Consider the following 26,964-nt stretch of genomic DNA (forward strand, 5'->3'; position numbering starts at 1 on the left):
TTCATATCCAGCCAAACTGAGCTTCAGAAGTGAAGGAAAAATAAAATCCTTTGCGAACAAGCAAGTACTCAGAGATTTTGTCACCACCAGGCCTGCTTTACAAGAGCTCCTGAAAGAGGCACTACACATAGAAAAACAACCAGTACCAGCCATTCCAAAATCACACTCAATGCTAAAGAGCATCAACATAATGAAGAATCTACAACAACTAACAGGCAAAACAGCCAGCTGGCATCAAAATGGCAGTATCAAATCCACACATAACAATATTAACCCTCAATGTAAATGGACTAAATGCACCAAAAGACACTGACTGGCAAATTGGATAAAAAGCCAAAACCCATCAGTGTGCTGTATCCAGGAAACCCATCTCACATGCAAGGATACACAAAGGCTCAAAATAAAGGGATGGAGGAAGATTTACCAAGCAAATGGAGAGCAAAAAAAAGCAGGAGTTGCAATTCTCATCTCTGATAAAATAGACTTTAAAGCAACAAAGATGAAAAGAGACAAAGAAGGCCATTACATAATGGTCAAAGGATCAATACAACAAGAAGAGCTAACGATCCTAAACATATATGGACCCAATGCAGGAGCACCCAGATACATAAGGCAAGTTCTTAAGGACTTACAAAAGGACTTAGACTCCCACACAATCATAGTGGGAGACTTTAACACTCCACTGTCAATACTAGACAGATCAACCAGACAAAAAATCAACAAGGATATCCAGGGCTTGAACTCAGACCTGGAGCAAGCAAACCTGATAGACATTTACAGAACTCTCCACCCCAAATCCACAGAATATACATTCTTCTCAGCACCACATCACACCTACTCTAAAATTGACCACATAATTGGAAGTAAAGCACTCCTCAGCAAATGCAAAACAACTGAAATCATAACAAACAGTCTCTCAGACCATAGTGCAATCAAGTTAGAACTCAGAACTCAGAAATCAACCCAGAATCGCACAGCTTCATGGAAACTGAACAACTGGCTCTTGAATGTTGACTGGATAAACAATGAAATGAAGGCAGAAATAAAGAAGTTCTTTGAAACCAATGAGAATGAAGACAAAACATGCCAGAATCTCTGGGACACATTTAAAGCAGTCTCTAGAGGAAAATATATAGCAATAAATGCCCATATGAGGAGAATGGAGAGATCCAAAATTGACACCCTATCGTCAAAATTGAAAGAGCTAGAGGAGCAAGATCAAAAAAAACTCAAAACCCAGCAGAAGACAAGAAACTAAGACCAGAGCAGAACTGAAGGAGATTGAGACACAAAAAACCCTTCAAAAAATCAATAAATCCAAGAGCTGGTTTTTTGAAAAGATCAACAAAATAGACAGACCACTAGCCAGATTGATTAAAAAGAAAAGAGAGAACAACCAAATCGATGCAATAAAAAATGATAAAGGGGAAATCACCACAGACTCCACAGAAATTCAAACCATCAGAGAATATTACAAACAACTCTATGCACATCAACTAGTAAACCTGGAAGAAATGGATAAATTCCGGGACTCCTGTATCCTCCCAAGCCTAAACCAGGAGGAAGCTGAAACTATGAATAGACCAATAACAAGGTCAGAAGTCGAGGCAGCAATTAAGAGCCTACCACACAAAAAAAGCCCAGCTCCAGATGGGTTCACAGCCGAATTCTACCAGACACACAAAGAGGAGCTGGTACCATTCCTTCTGAAACTATTCCAAATAATCCAAAAAGAGGGAATCCTTCCCAAATCATTTCATGAGACCAATATCATCCTGATACCAAAACCCGGCAGAGACCCAACAAGAAAAGAAAACTTCAGGCCAATATCCATGATGAACATAGATGCAAAAATCTTCAATAAAATATTGGCAAGCTGATTGCAACAGCAAATCAAAAAACTTATTCATCATGATCAAGTAGAATTCATCCCGGGGATGCAAGGCTGGTTCAACATACGCAAGTCTATCAACGTAATTCACCACATAAACAGAACCAAAAACAAAAACCACATGATTATCTCAATTGACGCAGAGAAGGCATTTGACAAAATTCAACAGCCCTTTATGCTAAAAACCCTCAATAAACTCGGTATCGATGGAACATATCTAAAGGTAATAAAAGCTATTTACGACAAACCAACAGCCAATATCATACTGAATGGGCAAAAAAATGGAAGCGTTTCCTTTGAAATCCGGCACTAGACAAGGATGCCCTCTTTCACCACTCCTATTCAATATAGTACTGGAAGTTCTAGCCAGAGCAATCAGGCAAGAAAAAGAAATAAAGGGCATTCAAATAGGAAAGGTGGAAGCCAAATTGTCTCTATTTGCAGACGACATGATAGTATACCTAGAAGACCCCATCGCTTCAGCTCCAAAACTCCTGAAACTGATAAGCAACTTCAGCAAAGTCTCAGGATATAAAATCAATGTGCAAAAATCACAAGCATTCGTCTACACCAATAACAGACTTAAAGAAAGCCAAATCAAGAACGAACTGCCATTCACAATTGCTACAAAAAGAATAAAATCCCTAGGAATACAACTCACAAGGAATGTAAGGGACCTCTTCAAGGAAAACTACAAACTACTGCTCAACGAAATAAGAGAGGACACAAACAGATGGAGAAACATTCCATGTTCATGGTTAGGAAGAATTAATATCGTGAAAATAGCTATACTGCCCAAAGTAATTTACAGAATCAATGCTATCCCCATCAAGCTACCATTGACTTTCTTCACAGAACTGGAAAAAACCACCATGAACTTCATATGGAACCAAAAGAGAGCCTGCATAGCCAAGTCAATTCGAAGCAAAAAGAACACAGCGGGGGGCATCACACTACCGGATTTCAAACTATACTACAAGGCTACAGTAATCAAAACAGCATGGTACTGGCACCAAAACAGAGATATAGACCAGTGGAACAAAACAGAGGCATTGGAGGCAACACAACATATCTACAACCATACAATCTTTGAAAAACCTGACAAAAATAAGCAATGGGGAAAGGATTCCCTGTTCAACAAATGGTGTTGGGAAAACTGGCTAGCCATGTGCAGAAAGCAGAAAGTGGACCCCTTCCTGACACCTTACACTAAAATTAACTCCAGATGGATTAAAGACTTAAACATAAAACCTGGCACCATAAAAACCCTAGAAGGAAATCTAGGCAAAACCATCCAGGACATAGGAGTAGGCAAGGACTTCATGAACAAACACCAAAAGCATTGGCAACAAAAGCCAAAATAGACAAATGGGACCTAATGAAACTCCACAGCTTCTGCACAGCAAAAGAAACAGTCACTAGAGTGAATCGGCAACCAACAGAATGGGAAAAAATTTTTGCAGTTTACCCATCTGACAAAGGGCTGATATCCAGAATTTACAAAGAACTAAAACAGATTTACAGGAAAAAAACAAACAAGCCCATTCAAAAATGGGCAAAGGATATGAACAGACACTTTACGAAAGAAGACATACATGAGGCCAACAATCATATGAAAAAATGCTCATCGTCACTGGTCATCAGAGAGATGCAAATCAAAAACCACATTGAGATACCATCTCATGCCAGTTAGAATGGCGATCATTAAAAAATCTGGAGACAACAGATGCTGGAGAGGATGTGGAGAAAAAGGAACACTTTTACACTGTTGGTGGGAGTGTAAATTAGTTCAACCATTGTGGAAGACAGTGTGGCGATTCCTCAAGGCCTTAGAAATAGAAATTCCATTTGACCCAGCAATCCCATTACTTGGTATATATCCAAAGGACTATAAATCGTTCTACTATAAGGACACATGCACACGAATGTTCATTGCAGCACTGTTTACAATAGCAAAGACCTGGAACCAACCCAAATGCCCATCGATGATAGACTGGATTGGGAAAATGTGGCACATATACACCATGGAATATTATGCAGCAATCAGAAATGATGAGTTTGTGTCGTTTGTAGGGACATGGATGAATCTGGAGAACATCATCCTCAGCAAACTGACACAAGAACAGAAAATGAAATACCGCATATTCTCACTCATAGGCGGTTGATGAAAAATGAGAACACATGGACCCAGGGAGGGAAGTACTAAACACTGGGGTCTATTGGGGGAAAAGGGGAGGGCCAGCGGGGGGGGGGGGACTGGGGAGGGATAGCCTGGGGAGAAATGCCAAATGTGGGTGAAGGGGAGAAAGGAAGCAAAACACACTGCCATGTGTGTACCTATGCAACTGTCTTGCATGTTCTGCACATGTACCCCAAAACCTAAAATGCAATAAAAAATTTAAAAAAAAAAGAACTAGAGAAGCAAGTGTTAACGAATTCAAAAGCTAGCAGAAGACAAGAAATAACTAAGATCAAAGCAGAACTGAAGGAAATAGAGACATGAAAAATCCTTCAAAAAAAATCAATGAATCCAGGAGCTGGTTTTTTCAAAGATTAACAAAACAGACCACTAGCTAGACTAATAAAGAAAAGAGAGAAAAATCAAATAGACACAATAAAAAATGATGAAGGGGAGATCACCACTGATCCCACAGAAACACAACCAACCATCAGAGAATACTATGAACACCTCTATGCAAATAAACTAGAAAATCTAGAATAAATGGATAAATTTTTGGACATGTACACCCTCCAGTACATGTCCACTAAACCAGGAAGTAGTCAAATCTCTGAATAGACCAACAACAAATTGTGAAATTCAGGCAGTAATATCCTACCAACCAAAAAAAGCCCAGGACCAGACAGATTCACATCCTAATTCTACCAGAGGTACAGAGAGGACCTGGTACCATTCCTCTGAAATTATTCCAGACAATAGAAAAGGAGGGACTCCTCCCTAACTATTTTATGAGACCAGCATTATCCCAATTCCAAAACCTGGCAGAGATACAACAAAAAAGGAAAATTTCAGGCCAATATCTCTAATGAATATCGATGTGAAAATCCTCAATAAAATACTGGCAAACCGAATCTAGCAGCACATCAAAAAGCTTATCCATCAAGTTGGCTTCATCCTTGGGATGCAAGGCTGGTTCAACATATGCAAATCTATAAACGTAATCTGTCACATAAACAGTTCCAAAGACAAAAACTATGATTACCTCAATAGATACAGAAAAGACCTTCAATAAACTTCAACATTCCTTCATGCTAAAAACTCTCCATAAACTATTTATCTCAAAAAAATAAGATCTCTTTATGAGAAACCCATAGCCAATATCATACTGAATGGGCAAAAGCTGAAAGCATTCCCTTAGAAAGCCTGCACAGGACAAAGATGCCCCCCTCTCACCACTCTTATTCAACATAGTATTGGAAGTTCTGGCCAGAATAATCAGGTCAGAGAAAGAAATAAAGGGTATTCAAATAGGAAGAAAGGAAGTCAAATTTTCTCTGTTTGTGGACAACATGATTGTATATTTAGAAAACCCCATGGTCTTATTCCCAAAACTCTTTAAGCTGATAAACAACTTCAGCAAAGTCTCAGAATATAAAACCAATGTGCAAAAATCACAGGCATTCCTATACATCAACAATAGACAAACAGAGAGTCAAAGCATGAGTGAACTACCATTCACAATTGCTACAAAGAAAATAAAATAGCTAGAAATATAACTAACAAGGGACATGAAGGGCCTCTTCAAGGAGGACTACAAACCACTGCTCAAGGAAATAAGAGGGGACTCAAACAAATGGAAAAACATTCCATGCTCATGGATAGGAAGAATCAATATCATGAAAATGGACATACTGCTCTTAGTAATTGACAAATAGGATCGAATTAAACTACAGAGTTTCTGCTCAGCAAAAGAAAATATCATCAGAGTGAACAGGCAACCTACAGAATGGGAGAAAATTTTTGCAGTCTACCCATCTGACAAAGGTCTAATATCCAGAATTTACAAGGAACTTAAATTTACAAGAAAAAAACAACCCCATCAAAAAGCAGGCAAAGGATATGAACAGGCACTTCTCAAAAGAAGACATTTATGTGGCCAACAAATATATGAAAAAAAGCCCACCATCACTGGTCATTAGAGAAAGCAAATCAAAACCACTATGAGATACCATCTCACGCCAGTTAGAATGGCAGTCATTAAAAAGTCTGGAAACAACAGATGCTGGCAAGGATATGGAGAAATAGGAACACTTGTACACTGTTAGTGGGAGTGTAAATTAGTTCAACCACTGTGGAAGACAGTGTGGCAATCCCTCAAGGATCTAGAACCAGAAATACCGTTTAACCCAGCAATCCCATTACTGGGTCAAATGGTATAAACCCAAAGGATTATAAATCATTCTCCTATAAAGACACATGCACACGCATGTTTACTGCAGCACTATTCACAGTAGCAAAATGCCCATCAATGACAGGCTGGATAAAGAAAATGTGGCACATATACACCATGGAATACTATACAGCCATAAAGAAGAATGAGTTCATGTCCTTTGCAGGGACATGATGAAGCTGGAAACCATCATCCTCAGCAAACTAACACAGGAACAGAAAACCAAACACTGCATGTTCTCACTCATAATTGAGAGTTGAACAATGAGAACACATGGACACAGGGAGGGGAACATCACACACTGGGACCTGTGGGGGATGGAAGTGGGGAGGGAGAGCATTAGGACAAACACCTAATGCATTCGAGGCTTAAAACCCAGATGATGGGTTGCTAGGTGCAGCAAACCACCATGGCACATGTATACCTATGTAACAATCCTGCACGTTCAGCACATATATCCCCGAACTTTTTAAAAAAAAATACAAAAAGCTTGGGCCATTCAACAGTTCCCCTCCCCCACAAGCCTTTTTCCAGAACAGCATTGTTTAACGGGACCTTTCAAGATGAGGAAAGGGTTCTATAACTTCACTGTCCCACCTGGGAGTTACTTGTGCCTACAGAGCACGCATTTATTGACTTATTTAGAGACAGAGTCTTGATGTATCACTCAGGCTGGAGTGCAGCGGCATAAACACAGGTCACTGCAGCATCGACCTCCCGGGCTTAAGTTCCTCCTGTCTCAGCCTCCCGTGTAGCCAGGACCACAGGTACATGTACGCTACCACATCCTGCTAATTTTTGCTTTTTTTTTTTTTTTTTTGCCCAGGTTGGTCTCAAACTCCTGTATTCAAGCAATCCTCCCACCTCAGCCTCCCAAAGTGTTGGGATTACAGGTGTAAGCCACTGTACCTGGCCTATCAAGTACCTTAAAAGCCACTCCCACAACTAAGGAACTGACCATTTTTATCGTATTCTAACCAATTTAACTGTCAAGAGCTACCTGTGTCTAGTGGCTACCAAATTGGACAGCGTGGTTTTAGAATTTTTACAAAGAAGCAAAAGTGAGAGCTCTGTATGTTTTTGGTGCAAAGGCCAAAAAGCTGTGAGTTATAGAGGAGGAATCCAGGAGTCAGTGGAGGTCATCTGTTTAGGCCAGGAACCCACTTACTGTGTAGGTACTTTTTCAAATCTCTGAATGTAACTCTAATACACTGAGAAATGATTTACTCAAGACCAGGACAAGGTTAACCAAGGGGAGCTCATGGTGCAGCCCAACATCCTAGGCTATCTGGGCTGGAGTGAGCCAAGGTGACGTCTGTTGTGTGGCTCTAGAATTGAAAGCCTGCATCTTCACACTCGACCTGTACACACACACACCACCCCAGAAAAAGCAAAAGCCACTGCACACGAATCTTTCAGAATTGGCACCAGCAGGAAGGAGAGTGTTGTGTCTGACGGCAAAAGGAACATGTAACCAACCGTTCAGAGAAGAATCTGTTCAAACTCCAGTTTTGGAGCTGAATGAATAGAAATTGAGAAAACAGAGTGGTTCTAGGTGAAGTGGGTTCCTGAACGACTTTTCTAAAAAGATGTGCTGAAGAGTATAGTCAGTGTGGTCAGGAGTGTCAGGCGACTGCTTTCAATGCGTCCAGCTGCCACTTGTTTAAACAAGCCTGATACCCATCCCCCCACCCCTCCAGCTGGGGAGAATTTGCTCTGCAAGAAAAACAGATCCGTGCTGCCTCCAGCAGAGGCTGAATCCTAATAATCCTAGCTTACTATTACAGCAAAGTAACTTCCCATTTCCTAGCTCATCTGCTTTTAGGTGTAGGGTAGACACTGTTACTCCCTTTGACCAGTGGAGAAACTGAGGCACAATGACTCCCAGGTAATTACTGTCTCACATATAATGCTTCTGAACGTCACCCAAGAGCCAGAGGTTTGTCACCAAAGGCGCTGTAAGGGAAAAAACACCAAGCAACAATTTATTCCATACCTAAAGAAACTCTTGCCAACCTCAAGTCCGGTTCTTAAGGCTGGATTCTCACGACACATTTATTATAGTGAGTTTAGAGACCTAGAGTCCCACTCCAGCAAATGTACCCCGAACCCATGAATGCTGTGCATTATGGGATAAAATATACATCACAGGGTGGTGGCTCCACCATCAGTGTTTTGGGGACGAGAACTGAAGTGTGCAAAAGAACACTGGGACATTTCTAAGTAGAAGCAACACACACATGTGAGACACCAATTTCCACTCCTGGCTGCAGAATGAAATCGCCTGGGAAGCATGACACACTTCTGAGGCCTCCGGTGCTGATATCATTTGCCTGGGATCTGATCTGGGCAGCCAGAGTTTTACAAAGGCTCCCCAGGTGATTCTAATGTGTAGCCTGCAAACAAAAGTTGGATAACTCGGGAGAAGGGGGGCTTGGTAGGGTCTGGGTTACATGCTGTTTCTTGGGTTATCTGATGTTTAAAACGCCTGAAGAATGAAAGTCTAAATGTCCGTGGCCTCTATTTTCTTATCTGTAAAAGGGCACAATGTTAAGGACTCGGGGTGAGAGGATAGGAGGGGGCGTGGGGGAGGGGGACGAGGGGAGGGCGACTAGTGGCGAGGGGAAGAGGGGAGGAGAACTGCGGGAGGAGGAGCAGAGGGGGACTAAGGGGCAGGGACTGGTGGGGGTAACGGGTCGGCGTCCGAGACTAAGGGGAGGTGGACGAGGAGAGGGGAACAAGGGGGCAGGGCGGGTACCCTGTCTCTTGTGAGGGGACGTAAAGTGGGACTGACTTTACGTGGGGACGAAGCCGCTCTTACCTGCGTCATAGAAGGCGTCGAGCACGGCAGTCTCCCCGAAGTCCAGCTCCCCAAAGGAGACCGAGGTGAGGTGAGCGCCCTCGGCCTCGCAGGCCCGCAGCAGGCACTGCCACGCCCCCGCCTCCGGGCCGCCGGCCGCGCCGCCCTGGGAGCTCTCACTGCGCACGTAAACTGCCCGCAGAGCCCGCCGCGGCCCGCCCCCGCCCTCGCCGTCGCCGCAGCCGCTGCCGCCCGCCGCGCCTTCCGCCGCCCCGTCGAGCTCCGCCGGCGCGAACGCGCCCTCCACCCCCGGAGGCGGCGAGCACTGAGGGGACTCGCTCGCCGCCCCGATGGCCGCAGCCGTAGCATTCCCGTTGCGGCTCTCCATGTGCCCACCTGCGCGCCCTTTCTCAGTCCCACCCCGGCGCTTGTGGCCCGCGGCTACGATCCGCTAGGAGGCACAAGTTACTGCGGCCGCGCAGGCGGTCCTGGCACCTGCTCCCGAGGCGCGGGACGCGACGGGAATCGAGGGACCCTGCGTGCACTGGGTGCCCCGCGGCTGGCCGAAGACTGCAGTGCCCCTCGGCTACAGCCTGAAGCTCAGGCCCCGCGGCCCCCAGCGCCCTTTGAAGGCCGGAGAGAAAGAGGCGGGTGCTGGGGACGTCAAGGCGAGCGAGGGGCGGGGAGGGGCCGGGGAGGGCTGCAGGGCAGGAGCGGGGAGGGTGCCCCCTGCTGCCCCCTCCAGGCAGCGCCCGCCCACAGCCAGGAGACGCCGTACCGGGAACGTGAATTGGGGGCCTGTTTTTTTTTTGTTTTTTGTTTTTTTTTTTTTTTTTGCCATCCCTCTAACCTGACCACCATTAGGAGCTCCAATTTCTTTTTTCCTCAAAACAACTTGAAGCTTTCGAGCAGGGTAAAAACTCTTTCAAACCATTGGTTAGATGGAAATGTTCTATTCCCAACTCAATAGAGACATATTAATAGTTTTCACCCTCATTGGGATGAACGGATGCTTCATCCCGGGTTGCCAAGAGCAAGTCTCTCCTTGAGCTCTGTCCTGGAGGCCGGCTCGTCCTGGCTTTCGCCGTGGCCTTGACAAGTCACGGGGAGGCACCAGCAACAAACTTTGTCTGGAAAATAGACTCCAAGTACGCTGCCTGCCTGACCTTTGAAAATACCTTGAACCCAAAGGGGCCCTCACTCCTGATCTTACGCACTTCACGAATTTGGACCCAAATATTAAAAAACAGTGTTACCACTGCGGGTAATATAATTATTATTTTTAAAAATCTCTTTTCATACAAGGTCTGGCGCTACTGCCCAGGCTGGAGTGCAGGGGCGTGATCTCTGCTCTTGGCACACTGCAACCTCTGCTTCCCAGGGACTCAAGCGATCCTCCCACCTCAGCCTTCAGAGCAGCTGGAATTACAGGCGCACACCTCACCATGTTCGGCTAATTCTTTTTTTTTTTTTTTTTTGTATTTTTAGTAGAGACGGGGTTTCACCATGTTGGCCAGGCTGGTGTTGAATTCTTGAGTTCAAGCGACCTGTGCACCTGAGCCTCTTGAAGTGCTGGGAGTTACGGGCCTGAGCCACCACACCTGGGGCACTGTTTTCTAAAACATACAATACACCAAACTGTCACAGACTTAGAGGTTTTTCTTTTTTCAATTGCAATATTATTTTTAAACTTTGTTTTTAATTGACAAATTGTATATATTTGTGGAATAAAATCTGATTTTATTTCTAACTTTTCAATTCAGGGATACATGTGCAGTTTTGTTACATAGGTAAACTTATACTGTGGGGGGTTGCTGTACAGATTATCTCATCACCCAGGTATTAAGCCCAGTACCCATTAGTTATTTTTCCTGACCCTCTTCCTCCTCCCACCCTCCACCCTCTGATAGGCCCCCATGTGTGTTGTTCTCCTCTATGTGTCCACATCATTTAGCTCCCTCTTATGAGTAAGAACATGGAGTATTTGGCTTTCTGTTCCTGCATTTGTTTGCTAAGAATAACGGCCTCCAGTTCCATCCATGTTCTTGCAAAGGACATGATCTCATTCTTTTTTATGTCTGTATAGTATTCCATAGTGTTTATGTACCACAGTTTCTTTATCCAGTCTACCTTTAATGGGCATTTAGGTTGATTTCATGTCTTGGCTATTGTGAATAGTGTTGCAATGAACATACCCATGCATGTGTCAACAGAGTGAACAAACAACCTACAGAATGGAAGAAAATGTTTGCAAACTATGCTTCTGACAAAGATCTAATATCCAGTATCTATAAAGAACTTAAATTTACAAGAAAAAACCAAACAGCTCCATTAAAAAGTGGGCAAAGGACATGAACAGACATTCTTCAGAAGAAGACATACATGCAGCCAACAATCATATGAAAAAAAAGTTCAACATCACTGATCATTAGAGAAAAGCAAATCAAAATCCACAAGATATCATCTCACACCAGTCAGAATGAATACTACTAAAAAGTCAAAAAATAACAGATGTTGGTGAGGCTGCGGAGAAAAAGGAACATTTATATTCACTGGTAGTGGCAGTGCAAATTAGTTCAACTATTATGGAAGACAGTGTGGCGATTCCTCAAAGACCTTGTAACAGAAATAACATTTGACCCAGCAATCCCATTACTGGGCTTATACCCAAGGTTTTCTCTTTTCTAATAACAGCTTTATTGAGCTATAATTCACATACCACAAAATTCACCCACCACACAATTCACCCATTTAGAGTGTACAATTCAATGAATGGTTTTTAGTATATTCACAGAGTTGTGCTGCTATGGCCATAATCAGTTATAGAAAATTTTCATCACCCCACTCCCCCAGTGCAAAAAAAATCAGTACCCATTAGAAACCACTCTCCCTCCTTCCCAGCATCCCCAGCTCTAGGCAACCATCAGTCTACCATCTCTGTAGACTTGCCTATTCTGGACATTTCATACAAATGAAATCATGCAATGTGTGGACATAGGTTTTTATTTATCTTGGGTATATACCTAGGAGCAGGATTTCTGGGTCACATGTTAACTCTACAGTTTTTAAAAAATAAATTTTATAGAGATGGGGTCTCACTATGCTGTTTAGGCTGGTCTCACTCCTGGCTCCTACTTTGGCCTCCAAAAGCTCTGGGATTACAGGTGTGAGCCACTGTGCCAGGCTTAACTCTATGTTTAACCTTTGGAGAAATTTCCACTGTTTTCTGAAGTGGCTGTACCATTTTACATTCTCACCAGCAGTGTTCCAATTTCCCCACATCCTCACCAATACTTTTTATTGCTTTTTTGATTATAACCATCCTAGCAGGTGTGAAATTGTACTTCATGATGGTTTTGATTTGCATTTCCCTGATGGCTAATGACATTGAGCATCTTGTCATTGCTAATTATTGGTTGTTTGTATAACAACTTCAGAGTGATGTCTATTCAAATCCTTTGCCCATTTTTAAATTGGGTATTTGTCTTTTTATTATTGGGTTGTTAGAATCCTCTATACATTGTGGATACAAGTTCCTTATCAGATTGGTGATTGGCAAATATCTTTTCCCATTCTGTGAGTTGTCTCTACACATTCTTGACACTGTCCTTGGCAGCACATCACAAGCCATTCTGACACATCCAGGCTGTGACTTAACTTATAAAACATTTCAGCTCCTTTTCATACTTCAGTACTAATACAGTCCACCTCCCACCCCCAAAGAAAGCAGAAACTACCTGTGTAAATCCATGAAGAATCCTGACCTCATTCCAGCCCTGGCAGAAATCACAAGAGGCTTCCATGTACATCCTCTTCTGTGGTCAATGAATGGAAAATGGAAGAAATCTGTGAGAACGCACAGACCAGGCTGGGAAGAAGGAAAGCTCGGAAGAACTCTCCACACTTTTGTTCTAAGACATTTTTTATATGATGCTATAAAAGGTCACATGTGTTCTTTGTAACCCTGTAATGCATAATAATAATTTTCCTAATATGCCTGTTCATCTGACATTATTCTAAGGACTGGCACAGCCTTCAGAAGGGCAAAGATGCCCCTAAAATCCCTTGCCAGCATCTTGCTGTTGTCCCCATCACAATCTTCCTGAATTCCTCTCAGCTCTCACAGGGGGCCTGCTGATGGAGTAAGGCCCACAGGAGCTGTGAATTCTGGCTTAAATAAGATCTTCCTCTAAATACAAACCCTGCTGAGTAAATGCTGAGAGTGCAGCATTTACCCAGCTAATGAGCTCCTTCCCCGAAGTTGGCACACAAAGCCCACCTTCTCATTGTGTGGAGCAATTTGCACACCTGAAGCATGCCCTGGCCCCTTCCCCCAATGTCCTTCCTACCTCCCCCTAGCCCCACTGAGAAGAAAATTTAAAAATGCTGGATTAGTCTCTTCTGTTTAATTGAATAACTGTCTTATTCTTACCTTTGCCTTGCCCCTTACTAAGCACACATCCTGGAAACAACTTTGTCCTAATGTAGAGGTATCATGGAAAGTTCTTCCATATATTTAAATTTTTTTTAGTCAGAGTCTTGCTTTGTCCCCCAGGTGGGAGTGCAGTGGCGGGATCAGAGCTCATTGCAGCCTCGACCTCCTGTGCTCAAGGGATTCTCCCACCTCATTTTTTGATTTTTTTTTTTTTTGTATGGATGATGTCTCACTATGTTCCACCAACTGGTCTGGAACTCCTGGGCTCGAGCAATCTTCCCGCCTTAACCTCTCAGTGTTGGGATTACAGACATGAGCCACCACACCTAACTTCTTCCTTATATTTAGAGAAAATCCCTTTGTGACTGCTATCCACTAATTTTTTGTGTGCAGACAGAGTCTTGCTCTGTTGCCCAGGCTGGAGTGCAGTGGTGTGATCATAGGGCTTACTGCAGCCTTGACCTCCTGGGCTCAAGCAATCCTTCTGCCTCAGCCTCCCAAGTACCTGGGACTATAGGTGTATGCCACCACACCTGGCTAATTGTTTTTGTAGAGATGGGGTCTTGCTATGTTGGCCAGGCTGGTCTCAAACTCTTGGGCTCAACCAATCCTTCCACCTCCGCCTCCCAAAGTGCTGGGATTACAAGTGTGAGCTACTGTGCCTGGCCACACCCACTGATTCCAATTGAATTCCTCTTCCACAAGGCCGCTGTCCAAAATTTGCCCTCACGTCTCTTTTGCAGGTGATGCCCCACCTCCCAGGCCCTTCAATCATTTCTCCATGGCATTATTTTCAGACTACTCTCCACCCTGATGGCCCTTTTCTAGAGGATTCCATATTTGTCTCTATTGCTGTTTTGTGTGTGTAAAAGACTTTTTAAATTAAAATGTTTTCTTTTGAGATAATTGTAGATTCACATGCAACTATAAGAAATCAGAGAGATCTAGTGTACTCTTGACCCAGTATGCCCCAATGGTAACATCTTGTACACTATCACAACCGAGACACTGACCTTGATACAATAAAAATATAAAACAGAGCCAGGCACAGTGGCTCACACCTGTAATCCCAGCACTTTGGAAGACCTGGGTGGACAGATCACCCGAGGTCAGGAGTTCGAGACCAGCCTGGCCAACATGGCAAAACCCCATCTCTACTAAAAATTACAAAAATTAGCTGAGTGTGATGGTACACACCTGTAATCCCAGCTACTTGGGAGGCTGAGGCATGAGAATTACCTGAACCCTGAAGACAGAGGTTGCAGTGAGCTAAGATCACGACACTGAATTCCAGCCTGGGTGATGAAGTGAGACTCTGTCTCAAAAAAACCCCAACCAACCAAACAACAAAATCCAAAACAGCTCCCCTCACCACAAGGATTGCTTCTGTCACCCTTGGATAGCCACACCCATCACCCTTCCCAACCCCCACCCCTAACTGCTGACAAACACTCATCTCTTCTTCCCCGCCCCCCAACAAGATGGAGTCTCGCTCTGTCCCCAGGCTAAAGAGTAAAGGTGTGATCTCAGCTCACTGCAACCTCCACCTCCCAGGGTCAAGCAATTCTCCTGCCTCAGCCTCCTGAGTAGCTAGGATTACAGGTGTCCACCACGCCAGGCTGATTTTTGTATTTTTAGTAGAGACAGGTTTTCACTATGTTGGTCAGGCTGGTGTCGAACTTCTGACCTCAAGTGATCCGCCCGCCTCGGCCCAAAGTGCTGGGATTACAGGTGTGAGCCACCATCCTCTGCCCTCTTTTTCATTTCTATAATTTTGTCACTTCAAAAATGTTATGTAAATGGAATCATACAACATGTAACATTTTGAAATTATTTTTTCATTCAACATCATTCCTTGGGATTCATCCAAGTTTTGCATGTATCTATAGTCCATTCTATTTATTGCTGAGTACTATTCCATGGCATGGATATACCACAGTTTCTTCAACCATTCACCATTTGAAGGACATCTGGGTCATTTCCAGTTTTTGGCTATTATAAATAAAGCTGCTATAAACTTTAATGTACCAATTTGGGGATTTTTTTTGAGACAGGCTCTCACTCTGTCACCCAGGCTGGAGTGCAGTGGCACCATCTCAGCTCAGTGCAACCTCCACCTCTCAGGTCCAAGCAATTCTCCTGCCTCAGCCTCCTGAGTAGCTGGGACTACAGGCGCATGCCACCAAACCTGGCTAATTTGTGTATTTTTAGTAGAGATGTGGTTTCATCATGTTGGCCAGGCTGGTCTCAAACTCCTGGCCTCAAGTGACCTGCCTGCTTTAGCCTCCCAAAGTGCTGGGATTACAGGCATGAGCCACCATGCCCAGAGCCCACCCCACACCTCTGCTTTTTTTTTTTTTTTTTTTTTTTTTTTTTGAGACAGAGTCTCACTCAGTTACCCAGGCTGGAGTGCAATCTCAGTTCACTGCAACCTCCACCTCCCAAGTTCAAGTGATTCTCGTGCCTCAGCCACCAGGTAGCTGGGACTACAGGTGCCCACTACCATACCCTGCTAATTTCTGTATTTTTAGTAGACACAGGGTTTTGCCATGTTGCCCAGGCTGGTCTCAACTCCTGGCCTCAAGTAATCTGCCTGCCTTGGACTCCTGAAGTGTTGGGATTGCAGGCGTGAGCCACTGTGCCCAACTATCTTGTACCCATTTTCTAGTTGAATTTATTTTTTACTCTTTAGTTTTGCGTGTTCTTTATATATTCTACGTATGAGTCCTTTGGTGGATATGTGGTCTGCAAATATTTTCTCCCAGTATGTGGCTGGTCTTTTCATATTCTTAATGAAGACTGTCACAGACAGAACAAAAGTTTTTAATCTTGATGAGGTCCAATTTATCAAGTTTCTTCCATTTATGGATTGTGCTTTTGGTTCCAAATTTAAAACCTTTTTGCCTAACACTAGAACCTGAAGATTTTCACTTACATTTTTTTCCCAAAAAATGTTATAGTTTCATGTTTACATGTAAGTCCATGATCCATTTTCAGGTAATTTTTGTATGAGATGTGAGATTTAGGTTGAGGTGTACCTTTTTGGCTGTGAATGTTCAAGTGCTTCAGCGCCATTTGATGAAAAGCTTGTCCTTCCTTCACTGAATTGCTTCGTCAAAAATCAGTTGTGCATGTGCAGTATGAGTCTGTTTCTGGGTTCTCTACTGCATTGACCTATCTGTGTATCCCACCACCATTACCACACTGTCTTCATTAGGGAAGCTATATAGTAGCTTTTAATACTGGATAGAAGGATTCCTCCTTTACTTTTCTTTTCCAGGATGATTTTAGCTGTATTTGCATCTAGGTTCATGAGAAGTATCAATCTGTAGTTTTTGTTTTCATTTTTTTTGGTACTGCCTTTGCCTTGTTTTGATATCTGGGTAATACTAGCCTCATAAAATAGCTTGGGAACTATTCTGTCATCTTCTATCTTCTGGAAGAGATTGTGTAGAGTGTTACTTCTTCAAATGTTTGGAAGAATTCTCCAGTGAGGCCAGAGACTTGGAGATTTCTTTTCAGGGTGTTTTAATTACAAGTGCATTTTTTTAACTATTCAGATTGTCTATTCTATCTTGGTTGAGTTTTGGCCTATGTTTTTCCATATACATTTCAGAATAGGCTTGCCTATGTTTAGAAAAAACGTTTCTAGGATTTTGATAGGAATTATAGTAAACCTAATAATAGATGAATTCAGAGAGAATGAACATCTTCATTATGTTGAATCTTCCAAATTATGAGCATTGTATGACCCTCCATTTATTTAGATCTTATTTGATTTCTTTGATTTTGTTTTGTTAAATTTATACCGAAGAATTAAATTTTCTTTAGCGTGATTGTAAGTGGTATGGTGTTTAATTTCAGGCTTCACATGTTCATTGTTAGTATGTGGAAATGCAGCTTTTTGTGTGAATTTGTATTACACAACCTTGCTAAGCTCACTTAGTAGTTCAAGAGATTTTAGTTTTCTTGAAATTTTCTATGCAAGACAATCACGTTATCTGCAAATAGGGAGAGCTTTCTTTCCTTTCTTGCCTTATTACTGTGGCTAGAACTTGCAGTACAGTGTTGAAAAAGAGCAACGAGAGTGGGCATCCTTGCCTGGTTCCTGATCTTAGGGGAAAAACATTCAGGTCTTTTACCCTAAGGATGACCTTAGCTGTAAGTTTTTTGTAGGTGCTCTTCCCTCTGTTCCTAATTTGCTGAGAGTTTTTATTGTGCATGGGTATTGGAATTTTTTTGCAAATGCTTTTTATATATCAATTGATATGACCATATGATTTTTCTTCTTTAGCCTGTTGATATGATGGATTACACTGACTTTCAAATGTTGAGCCAACTTTGCATTCTTGGAATAAATCCCACTTAGTTGTCATCTGTCATTTTTTTACACATTGCTGAATGTGATATGCTAGTATTTTATTGAAGAGATCTGCATCTAGGTTCATGAGAAATACTGATCTGTAGTTTTGTTTCATTTTTTTGGTACTGCTTTGCCTTGCTTGGATATCTGGGTAATACGCCTCATAAAATAGCTTGGGAACTATTCTGTTGTCTTCTGGAAGAGATTGGGTAAAATTGGTGTCACTTATTCAAATGTTTGGAAGAATTCTCCAGTGAGGCCATTGAGACTTGGAGATTTCTTTTTCAGGGTGTTTTAATTACAAGTGCAATTTTTTCTAATGGTTATATAACTATTCAGATTGTCTAGTCTATCTTGGTTAAGTTTTGGCAATTTGTGGTTTTCTTTTTTTTTTTTTTTTTTTTTTGAGACAGAGTCTTACTCTGTCACCAGGCTGGAGTGCAGTGGCACCATCTCGGCTCACTGCAACCTCTACCTCCCAGATTCAAGCGATTCTCCTGCCTCAGCCTCCCAGGTAGGTGGGATTATAGATAGGCACGTGCCACCACACCCAGCTAATTTTTGTATTTTTAGTAAAGATGGGATTTCACCATGTTGGCCAGGATGATCTTGATCTCTTGACCTGATTCACCCACCTCAGCCTCCCAAAGTGCTGGGATTACAGGTGTGAGCCACTGCACCCAGCCAATTTGTGGTTTTCAAGGAATTGGTCCATTTGTTCCAAGATGTTGATGTCATAAAGATGTCCAAGATGTCATCAAGTTGTTCTTATTTACTATACTTTTAATGGCTGCAGGGTCTGTAGTGATATCTGTTTCATTCTTGATTTGGTGATTTGTGCCTTCTCTCTTTTTATCTTTTTCAGTTTTGCTATCTATCCAAGTAAATGTAAAATTTCAAGTCTACTGATGAGCCCATCAATGATAGTCTTCATTTCAGTTACTGTTTTTTCATATCTAGTCATTTGATTTTTTTTTTTTTTGATGGAGTCTTGCTCTGTTGCCCAGGGTGGAGTGCAGTGGTGCAATCTTGGCTCACTGCAACCTCTGCCTCCCAGGTTCAAGCAATTCTCCTGCCTCAGCCTCCAAAGTAGCTGGGATTACAGGCACCCACCACCGCACCCAGCTAATTCTTGTATTTTTAGTAGAGAGGGGGTTTCACCATATTGGCCAGGCTAGTCTCAAACTCCTTACCTCGTGATCTACCCACCTTGGCCTCCCAAACTATTGGGATTACAGGCATGAGCCAATGCACCCGGCTGCCATTTGATTCTTAAAGTTCCCATCTCTGCTGAAATTACCTATCTGATTTTGCATGATGTCTATTTTAGTTGTGAGACTTTAACATAGTAATCAGGCTGGTCATAGTGACTCAACCTGTAATCCCAGCACTTTGGGAGGCTGAGGCAGGCAGATTGCTTGAGCTCAGGAGTTCGAGACCAGCCTGGGCAACATGGTAAAACCCCATCTCTACAAAAAAATACAAAACATTATCTGGCTGTGGTGGTGCATGCCTGTAGTACCAGCTACTTGGGAGGCTGAGGCAGAAGGATCCCTTGAGTCTGGGAGGTCAAGGCTGCAGTGAGCCGTGATCACACCACTGCACTCCAGCGTGAGCTACAGAGTGAGACCATATCTTGGAAAAAAAAAACCCACAGTAATCATAATTATTTATAGTTCTTGCCTGTAATCCCAACACTTTGTGAGGCCAAGGTGGTCTCATCACCTGAGGTCAGGAGTTTGAGACTAGCCTGGCCAACATGGTGAAACCGTGTCTCTACTAAAAATACACACACACACAAAAATTAGCCCGGTATGATGGCATGTGCCTGTAGTCCCAGCTACTTGGGAGGCTGAGGCAGGAGAATTACTTGAACCTGGGAGGCAGAGATTGCAGTGAGCCAAGATTGCATCATTGCACTCCAGCCTGGGTGACAGAGACAGACTTCATCTAAAAACAAATAAAATAAAATCCCCTCTCTGATGATTTAATAGTGGTGCCATATCTAAGTTTGAATCTAATCATTGCTTTGTTTCTCCAGAATGCTTCTTTCCTTTTTTGCATGCCTTGTAATTTTTTGTTGAAAGGTGGACATTGTATATAGGACAGAAGGTACTAAGATAATAAATCTTTAGTGTGGGACTTTTTGTTGATCTGACCAGGAGTTGGGCTGTATTGAGATTTGTTTTCATATGAACATTACAAACTTCAAATTCCTCTAGTGATTTTTTTTGTTCCCACCCCTCTTGGCTTTGGGGCTTCCCTTTGTGCTGCTCCCCAAAGTCTCTCTCTTGCAGTTCTCCCTGCTGTTGTTATTCCTGGAGGCTTATTAGCATGCTGGGAGGGGAATGGATTCTCTAACAGTCTAAGCTTCAGTCTTTGGAGTGTACGGTGGGCTTGTGTCTCAGGTGTAACCTTCACAAGTGTTTCTGTTTCTCCTCCAGGGATAGTGCTCCCTCCCATTCCCTTCTCTCAGCTGAAGTGGGTATCTATGAGTGTTTTCATTCTGCAGACTTGAAGCCCTTTTCTCTGAAGATTGAATTGCTTTTAGTTGAGATGAGGAGCTAGCGTTGAGAGCAATTCCCTCACCTAGTTGCAATGGTAATTCACCAGGGCTGTCAGATCATGTCCTTCCCCATGCAGAATAGCCTTTTATTCCTTAAGGGAGAAGGGTCTGAGTAGATGTCTCAGTGGTTCCTGAGCCAGCACCATGACTTTTCTCTGGATTTCCCCTGATCTTCTCTGTGAGAACCAGGTGGGGTTCCTGGAGGAAAAGCCTGCAGAAGGATGTGAGTCTCTCTCTCAGGAGCTTCACACTCAAGCTAGCCCACAGTTGGCTTCCAGCAATTGGTCAAATTTTCTAGCCTTATCTTTTTTTATTTTTTGACACCCCTCCCCGAGACCCTCTAACCTGATCTTTCTATCTAGTTCTATGGCACCTGGTGGCTTCTGTCCTTGGAAAGCAAATGCTCAGATCCTGTATCTTGCAGTAAGTGCCTTTTTTTTTTTTTTTTTTTTTTGGAGACAGGATATTGCTCTGTCACCCACCTAAAATGCAGTGGTATGATCATGGCTCACTGCAGCCTCAAGGCTCGAGCGATCCTCCTGTGTCAGTCTCCCAAGTAGCTGGGACCACAGGCATGCAACACCATACCTGGCTATTTTTTGTTCTTTTTGTAGAGACAGGGCCTTGACATGTTTCCCAGGCTGGTCTTGAACTCACGGGATCAAGCGGTCCTCCCGCCCCAGCGTCCCAAACTGCTGGGATTACAGGTGTGAGCCACTACACTTGGCCCAGATTTTGAAATGGCCATTTGCTCTTTGAACTTAGTTCTCTATTAATGTCCAGTCTGTGCAGATGTTTTCTTGCTGTTAGCATAGGAAGAGATTTCTTGCAGCTCTTCCGTATGAGCTGAAACTGGAAGCCCTATCTATTCAACCATATTTGACTAAAAAATGTTAATTTCATATGTTTCAACTAAATAGACTTTGGCATTATTCCTGAACACTGCACTTTGTTTTGCTTCAGCCAAGGACAACTAGAGATTTCTGGAAAAGACTGCTGTCAGCTGCTCTACACACAACTCACTGGGAACGAGTTGATAGCCCCATCACAGTGGTCTTCAAACTGTGCATGCATCAGAACTACTGAGAGGACTTGTTAAAACACATATTTCGGGGTTGCTTTTGAGAGTTTCTGGTTCAATAAGTTTGGGACAGGGCCCCAAAATTTTCATTTCTACCAAGTTCCCCAGTGGTGATACTAATGCTGCTCTTCTGGGGATCACATTCCAAGAACCAGTGCCCTATGGCACTTCCTAGAAGCCCAGGGCTTATCTATATATCCCACTTATTCATCACTTTGGGGACAGATAGTTTGCCCTGAGAGAGAGCAATTAGGTTCTCAGCTGACCTCAGAGAAGCATCAAGAGTCAGCAAAGAATTCCCTTTTTTTTTTGGAGACAGAGTCTCACTCTGTCACTCAGGCTGGAGTGCAGTGGCTCAATCTCAGCTCACTGCAACCTCCACCTCCTGGGTTCAAGTGAGTCTCATGCCTCAGCCTCCCAAGTAGCTGGAATTACAGGTGTGTGCCAACCACGCCCAGCTAATTTTTGTATTTTTTAGCAGAGATGGGGTTTTTCCATGTTGGTCAGACTGGTCTCGAACTCCTGACCTCAAGCAATCCACTTGCCTCAGCCTCTCAAAGAGCTGGGATTACAGGCATGTGCCACCATGCCCAGCTAATTTTTGTATTTTTAGGAAAGGTGGGTTTCACCATGTTGGCCAGGCTGGTCTCAAACTCCTAGCCTCAAGTGATCCACCTGCCTCAGCCTCCCAAAGTGCTGTGATTACAGGTGTGAGCCACCACTTTCAGCCCAGAATTCATTTTTTTCTCCAGAATGAGTATACAAAAAAATAAAACTTTACTTTCTAAAACAGAGGTAACCACGATTTTCTAAGTAGTTACTGAAAGTCTTAGAAAAAATGGTGTTCAGTGACATGAACTTGGTTTTGAGAACCATGGTGATGCAAGAAGCACTCTCCTTAGGGTCTGAGTGTTGGCTGAGACTTATATACAAGTAAAGTCCTTTGAAGGCTTTCTTTGTACCTGTTTTGCTGTGGAGCTTCCCTAATGCCCCAGTTTTAATAAAGGTCCAACCGGGCTGCTGGAATGTATAGAATAAATTGCATTTGACATCAGTCACAATTACCAATTCATCTATTCAGTTAACTATGTATCAAATGATTACTATTAGTATATATCTGTCAATGTTTTAGGTGCTGGGGATAGAGCAGTGACGGAAAGGTCACTATCCTCAGAGTGGTTCCATTCTAAGGGAGGGGAGACAGAAAACAAAAAAAGTAAGCGAGGGAAAATAAATGAAGGAGGGTATTGATATGGGGAATCTGGAGGTGGGTCAAGGCTAAAGTTGCTTTTTTATTTTAGGGGAGTATGGAGGGCCTCTCTGATGAGGTGACATGGAGCAGTGACCAGTCAGAAAAAAAGAGATCCAGACCTGACCCCCATCAATATTTAGCAAATGCAACTTTAAGGAAAGATGGGTGGTTAGTCACTTGTATATGCTAATGTTAATAATTAACGATGTGTACAATTGGGCAAGGATGATTTTTGCTAAAAATATCAGGCAACTTATACTCATGTTGCACTTTTCGGAATTATCTTAAGGATAGGTTAGACATGTGGACATAGGCCACGCATGGTGGCCCAGGCCTACAATCCCAACATTTTGGGAGGCCAAGGTGGATGGATTGCTTGAGCTCAGGAGTTCGAGAGCAGCGTGGACATCACAGTGAAACCCTGTCCCTACCAAACGTACAAAAACAGACAAACAGAAACATAGCTGGGCATGGTTGCATGCATCTGTGGTCTCAGCTACTTAGGATGCTGAGGAGGGAGGATCTCTTGAATTCAGGGAATGTAGGTTGCAGTGAGCTGAGGTGGCACCACTGCATGCACTCCAACCTGAGTAACAGAGTGAGACCCCATCTCAAAACAAAAGAAAAATGAAAAAGAAATGTGGACATAGATTGATGCCTAAAGATGTCCACAACAACTTTATTTTAAAAAGAAAAAAATTAAGTTCATGACAAATGCGCTTCCTTCCCTGACCTTCCCTCCTTAAAGGCTCCACTGGGTGTGTCTCCTCTGTAATTGCCAAGCCTGTGGGCTTCTCTCTGTGGTTGTGTTTTTGTTCTGAGGAAGACTTGCCTGTTTACCTGCCTACTTCTGCCCATTTGACACCGAGCTCCTCAGGGAAGGGACTCTCTGGCAATTAGCACTTCTCACAGCATCTGGCACATCACCAGAAGCACCCTATATACGTTAGATAAAAGACCGGTCAAATGCCTTCTGGAATATCTACATACAGATGGAATACTATGCAGCCATTACAAATTGTTTTTGCAAAAAAACTGACAAAAATGATATTAAGTATAAAAAGCAGACTATAAAACTATAAATACAGAATGGTCTTCTTATCAGAGACCAAAATAATTAAAGGCTGTTTCTGACAATGTCTGCTTCTCTTTATATTTTGTATTTTCTACTTTAGGCATAAATATTCACTTCACATTCAGGAAAAAAGTTATCTAAAAATTCTCAAGGTGACTTTGTTCTACATTTGAGCCTAAAGTCACCACCGTGGTGCTCTAAACATTTTTTGGGGGGGTGGACATGGTCTCACTCTGTCACCTAGGCTGGAGTGCAGTGGTGCAAACACAGCTCACTGCAGCCTCAACCTCCTGGGCTTAAGTGATCCTCCCACTTCAGCCTCCTGAGTAGCTGGGACTATAGGCATGCACCACCAAACCTGGCAATTTTTTTTTTGTAGGGATGGGGTCTCCCTATTTTGCCCAGGCTGGTACTGAACTCCTGAGCTCAAGCAATCCACCTGCCTCGGCCTCCCATAATGCTAGGATTATAGGCATGAGCCACCACGCCCAGCCTAAACATTTTTAAGACATGGAAGATTCATTGGTGGGCTCTCATCGACAGGTCCATCTTCAGCACATAAAGTGTCCTCAATTACCCCAAGAGTTGTCACCCTCAGCTGTACCATTTTGTCTTCCTCATCATCCCTCCCAGATTCTCAGCACCACACGCGTCCCTGTCAAAGCAGGTCAGTTCTACCTTCAGGTCTGAACTTCCTCTGAGACTTCCTCTCTCAATTCATGTCCTTCTCCTCCTTCGAGATTCACTTCCTCCAAGAAGACCGCCCTGATTGAGAACAAAGAACATTTTCTGAGAGCTGCCTTGGGATGACAGCAGGGAGATGAGCAGGCATTTCAGACAGGTGTCCATTCACTCCCTATTCATCTATTTCCCTTCGGCATTCAAGGGCAGAACTTCAGCCCCAGCCAAATTCTTGGTTTTCTCAGATTGAGTCTAAGAGATATTCATGAAGCTTGAAAAGTCTGCTGTATTTCTCCTAAGACATATCTGTTTTGTTTTGTTTTGTTGAGACAGGGTTTCACTCTTATCACCCAGGCTGGGGTGCAGTGGCACACTCTCGGCTCACTGCAACCTCCACCTCCCAGATTCAAGCAATTCTCGTGCCTCAGCCTCCCACATGGCTGGGATTACAGGCATGTACCACCACATCCGGCTAATTTTTTGTATTTTAGCAGACACAGGGTTTCACCATGTTGGCCAGGCTGGTCTCAAACTCCCGAGCTCAGGCAATCTGCCCATCTTGGCTTCCCGAGGTGCTGAGATTATAGGCATGAGTCACCTCGCCTGGCCAGACATCTCTGTTTTTCTCTGGGGGAAATAACCTTGGAAATTTTATTGATTTCTTCATATTTTTTTTGTTTGGTTTCAGAATGGCTTTTATCAGCTTGGTTAGTTTAAAAATTGGTTTGTAAATCCCTTAGAAATTTTTTACAATTTTATTTATTTTTTTGAAACAGAGTCTCACTCTGTCACCAGGCTGGAGTGCAGTGGTACAATCTTGGCTCACTGCAATCGCTGCCTCCTGGGTTCAAGCGATTCTCCTGCCTCAGCCTCTCAAGTAGCTGGGACTACAGGCTTGCGCCACCATGCCCAGCTAATTTATTTATTTTGTATTTTTAGTAGAGACGGGGACCATGTTGGCCAGGATGGTCTGGATCTCTTGACCTTGTAATCCACCCAACTCAGCCTCCCAAAGTGCTGGGATTACAGGCATGAGGCACCACACCTGGCCTTTTTTTTTTTTTTTTTTAATAGAAGCTATAATGAAAATTTGCAATTCCAGGGCACTTTCCCATCAAAGAGCTCAAAGCTTGTGAACAAATCTTAGCTTTCTGGAGAACTGGTAATATTCTATGGGGTGGGTTGGGATGGGGAGCATTCAAGACTTAAATGACATTGTTACGTAATTATCTGCATAATTAAACTTGTTGCCACTTAAAGAGAACAGTTCCATGAAGCTCCTTTGCCAGGAATTCAGTTTTTTTTTTCCTCAGAAAATTCCAGCTACAACCTACTAGATCACCTTGTTCTGTTGTTTGGTTGAAATAAGTTATCACCTATTGCTCCAACAAGAAAAAAGGAAGAGTCCATTTTACTGCAAATTCCAAATTCACAAACAGGATGAGCACCTGGTGTTATTTGTGGGAAGGGGCTGCCCCCACAGCCACTTCAATCTGGGATCGATTCAAAAGACATGAAATAGGCCAAGCACAGTGGCTCACGCCTGTAATCCCAGCACTTTGGGAGGTCGAGGCAGGCAGATTACCTGAGGTTAAGAGTTTGAGATCAGCCTGGACAACATGGCGAAACTCTACCTATTAAAAATAAAAAATGAGCTGTGCATGGTGGCAGGTGACTATAGTCCCAGCTACTTGGGAGGCTGAGGTGGGAGAATCATTTGTACCCGGGAGGTGGAGACTGCAGTGAGCCAAGATTGCACCATTGCACACTGCTTACACACAGTGAGCCAAGACTGCAGTGAGCCAAGATTGCACCATTGCACCAGTGTACACACAACCTGGGAGACAGAGTGAGACTGCATCAAAAAAAAAAAAAAAAAAAAAAAAAGGCCTAAAACCACCACGTGGGAACCTAAACCAACTTCATGGATTCTTCTCAGTTGCATGGGCTGCCTCTGCTTCACATGTTGGGAACCAAGCCTTGGTGACCCTAAGAACAAGGACTAGGAATGGCAGGAAAAGTTCATCCCCTTAAGAGACCTGATCCCTGCCTGTCCTTACACCACTGATATTTATTTCTGGCTTGGCCATTTGTGCTTCTTCACTCATGCTAATTTTGGGCACAGCATCTTCTTCCCTGGGCTTAGGTCCTAAGTGCCAAAGCTTCCCTCTGTCAGATGCCACAATCAGTCACGCTGAATGCCCGTCACCCACGCGTGAGTGCTTTGTTATGGTTCTCATTTGTACAAAACCAAAGAGGAAAGCTTTCATCAAGCCTTCTTGGTGCCAAAACATCTTTACATTAATTTGTGCTAAAATAACTAGAGGACTAAAACCTAATCTCACACCACAAAAGGGGGACCATGATGACCTTGTTACAATACACAGGCCTTTGTGGGACCTGGGGATTAT

The 26,964-nt window shown here is 43.3% G+C and overlaps 1 protein-coding gene across 1 annotated transcript in view; it reads right to left on the reverse strand.

Annotated features, from left to right (window-relative positions):
* MAP3K15 (mitogen-activated protein kinase kinase kinase 15) overlaps positions 1 to 9,702 on the reverse strand; it is a 161,240-nt gene extending 151,538 nt beyond the window's left edge. The window contains exon 1 of the mRNA XM_078364229.1: positions 9,122 to 9,702. Within this exon, the coding sequence (XP_078220355.1) occupies positions 9,122 to 9,488 (367 nt within the window). The 5' untranslated portion in view covers positions 9,489 to 9,702. The remainder of the gene's footprint in view (positions 1 to 9,121) is intronic.
* Positions 9,703 to 26,964: the final 17,262 nt, after the last annotated feature.

This window comes from Callithrix jacchus, chromosome X (genome assembly GCF_049354715.1).
Source record: "Callithrix jacchus isolate 240 chromosome X, calJac240_pri, whole genome shotgun sequence".
Classification (NCBI taxonomy): Eukaryota; Metazoa; Chordata; class Mammalia; order Primates; family Cebidae; genus Callithrix; species Callithrix jacchus.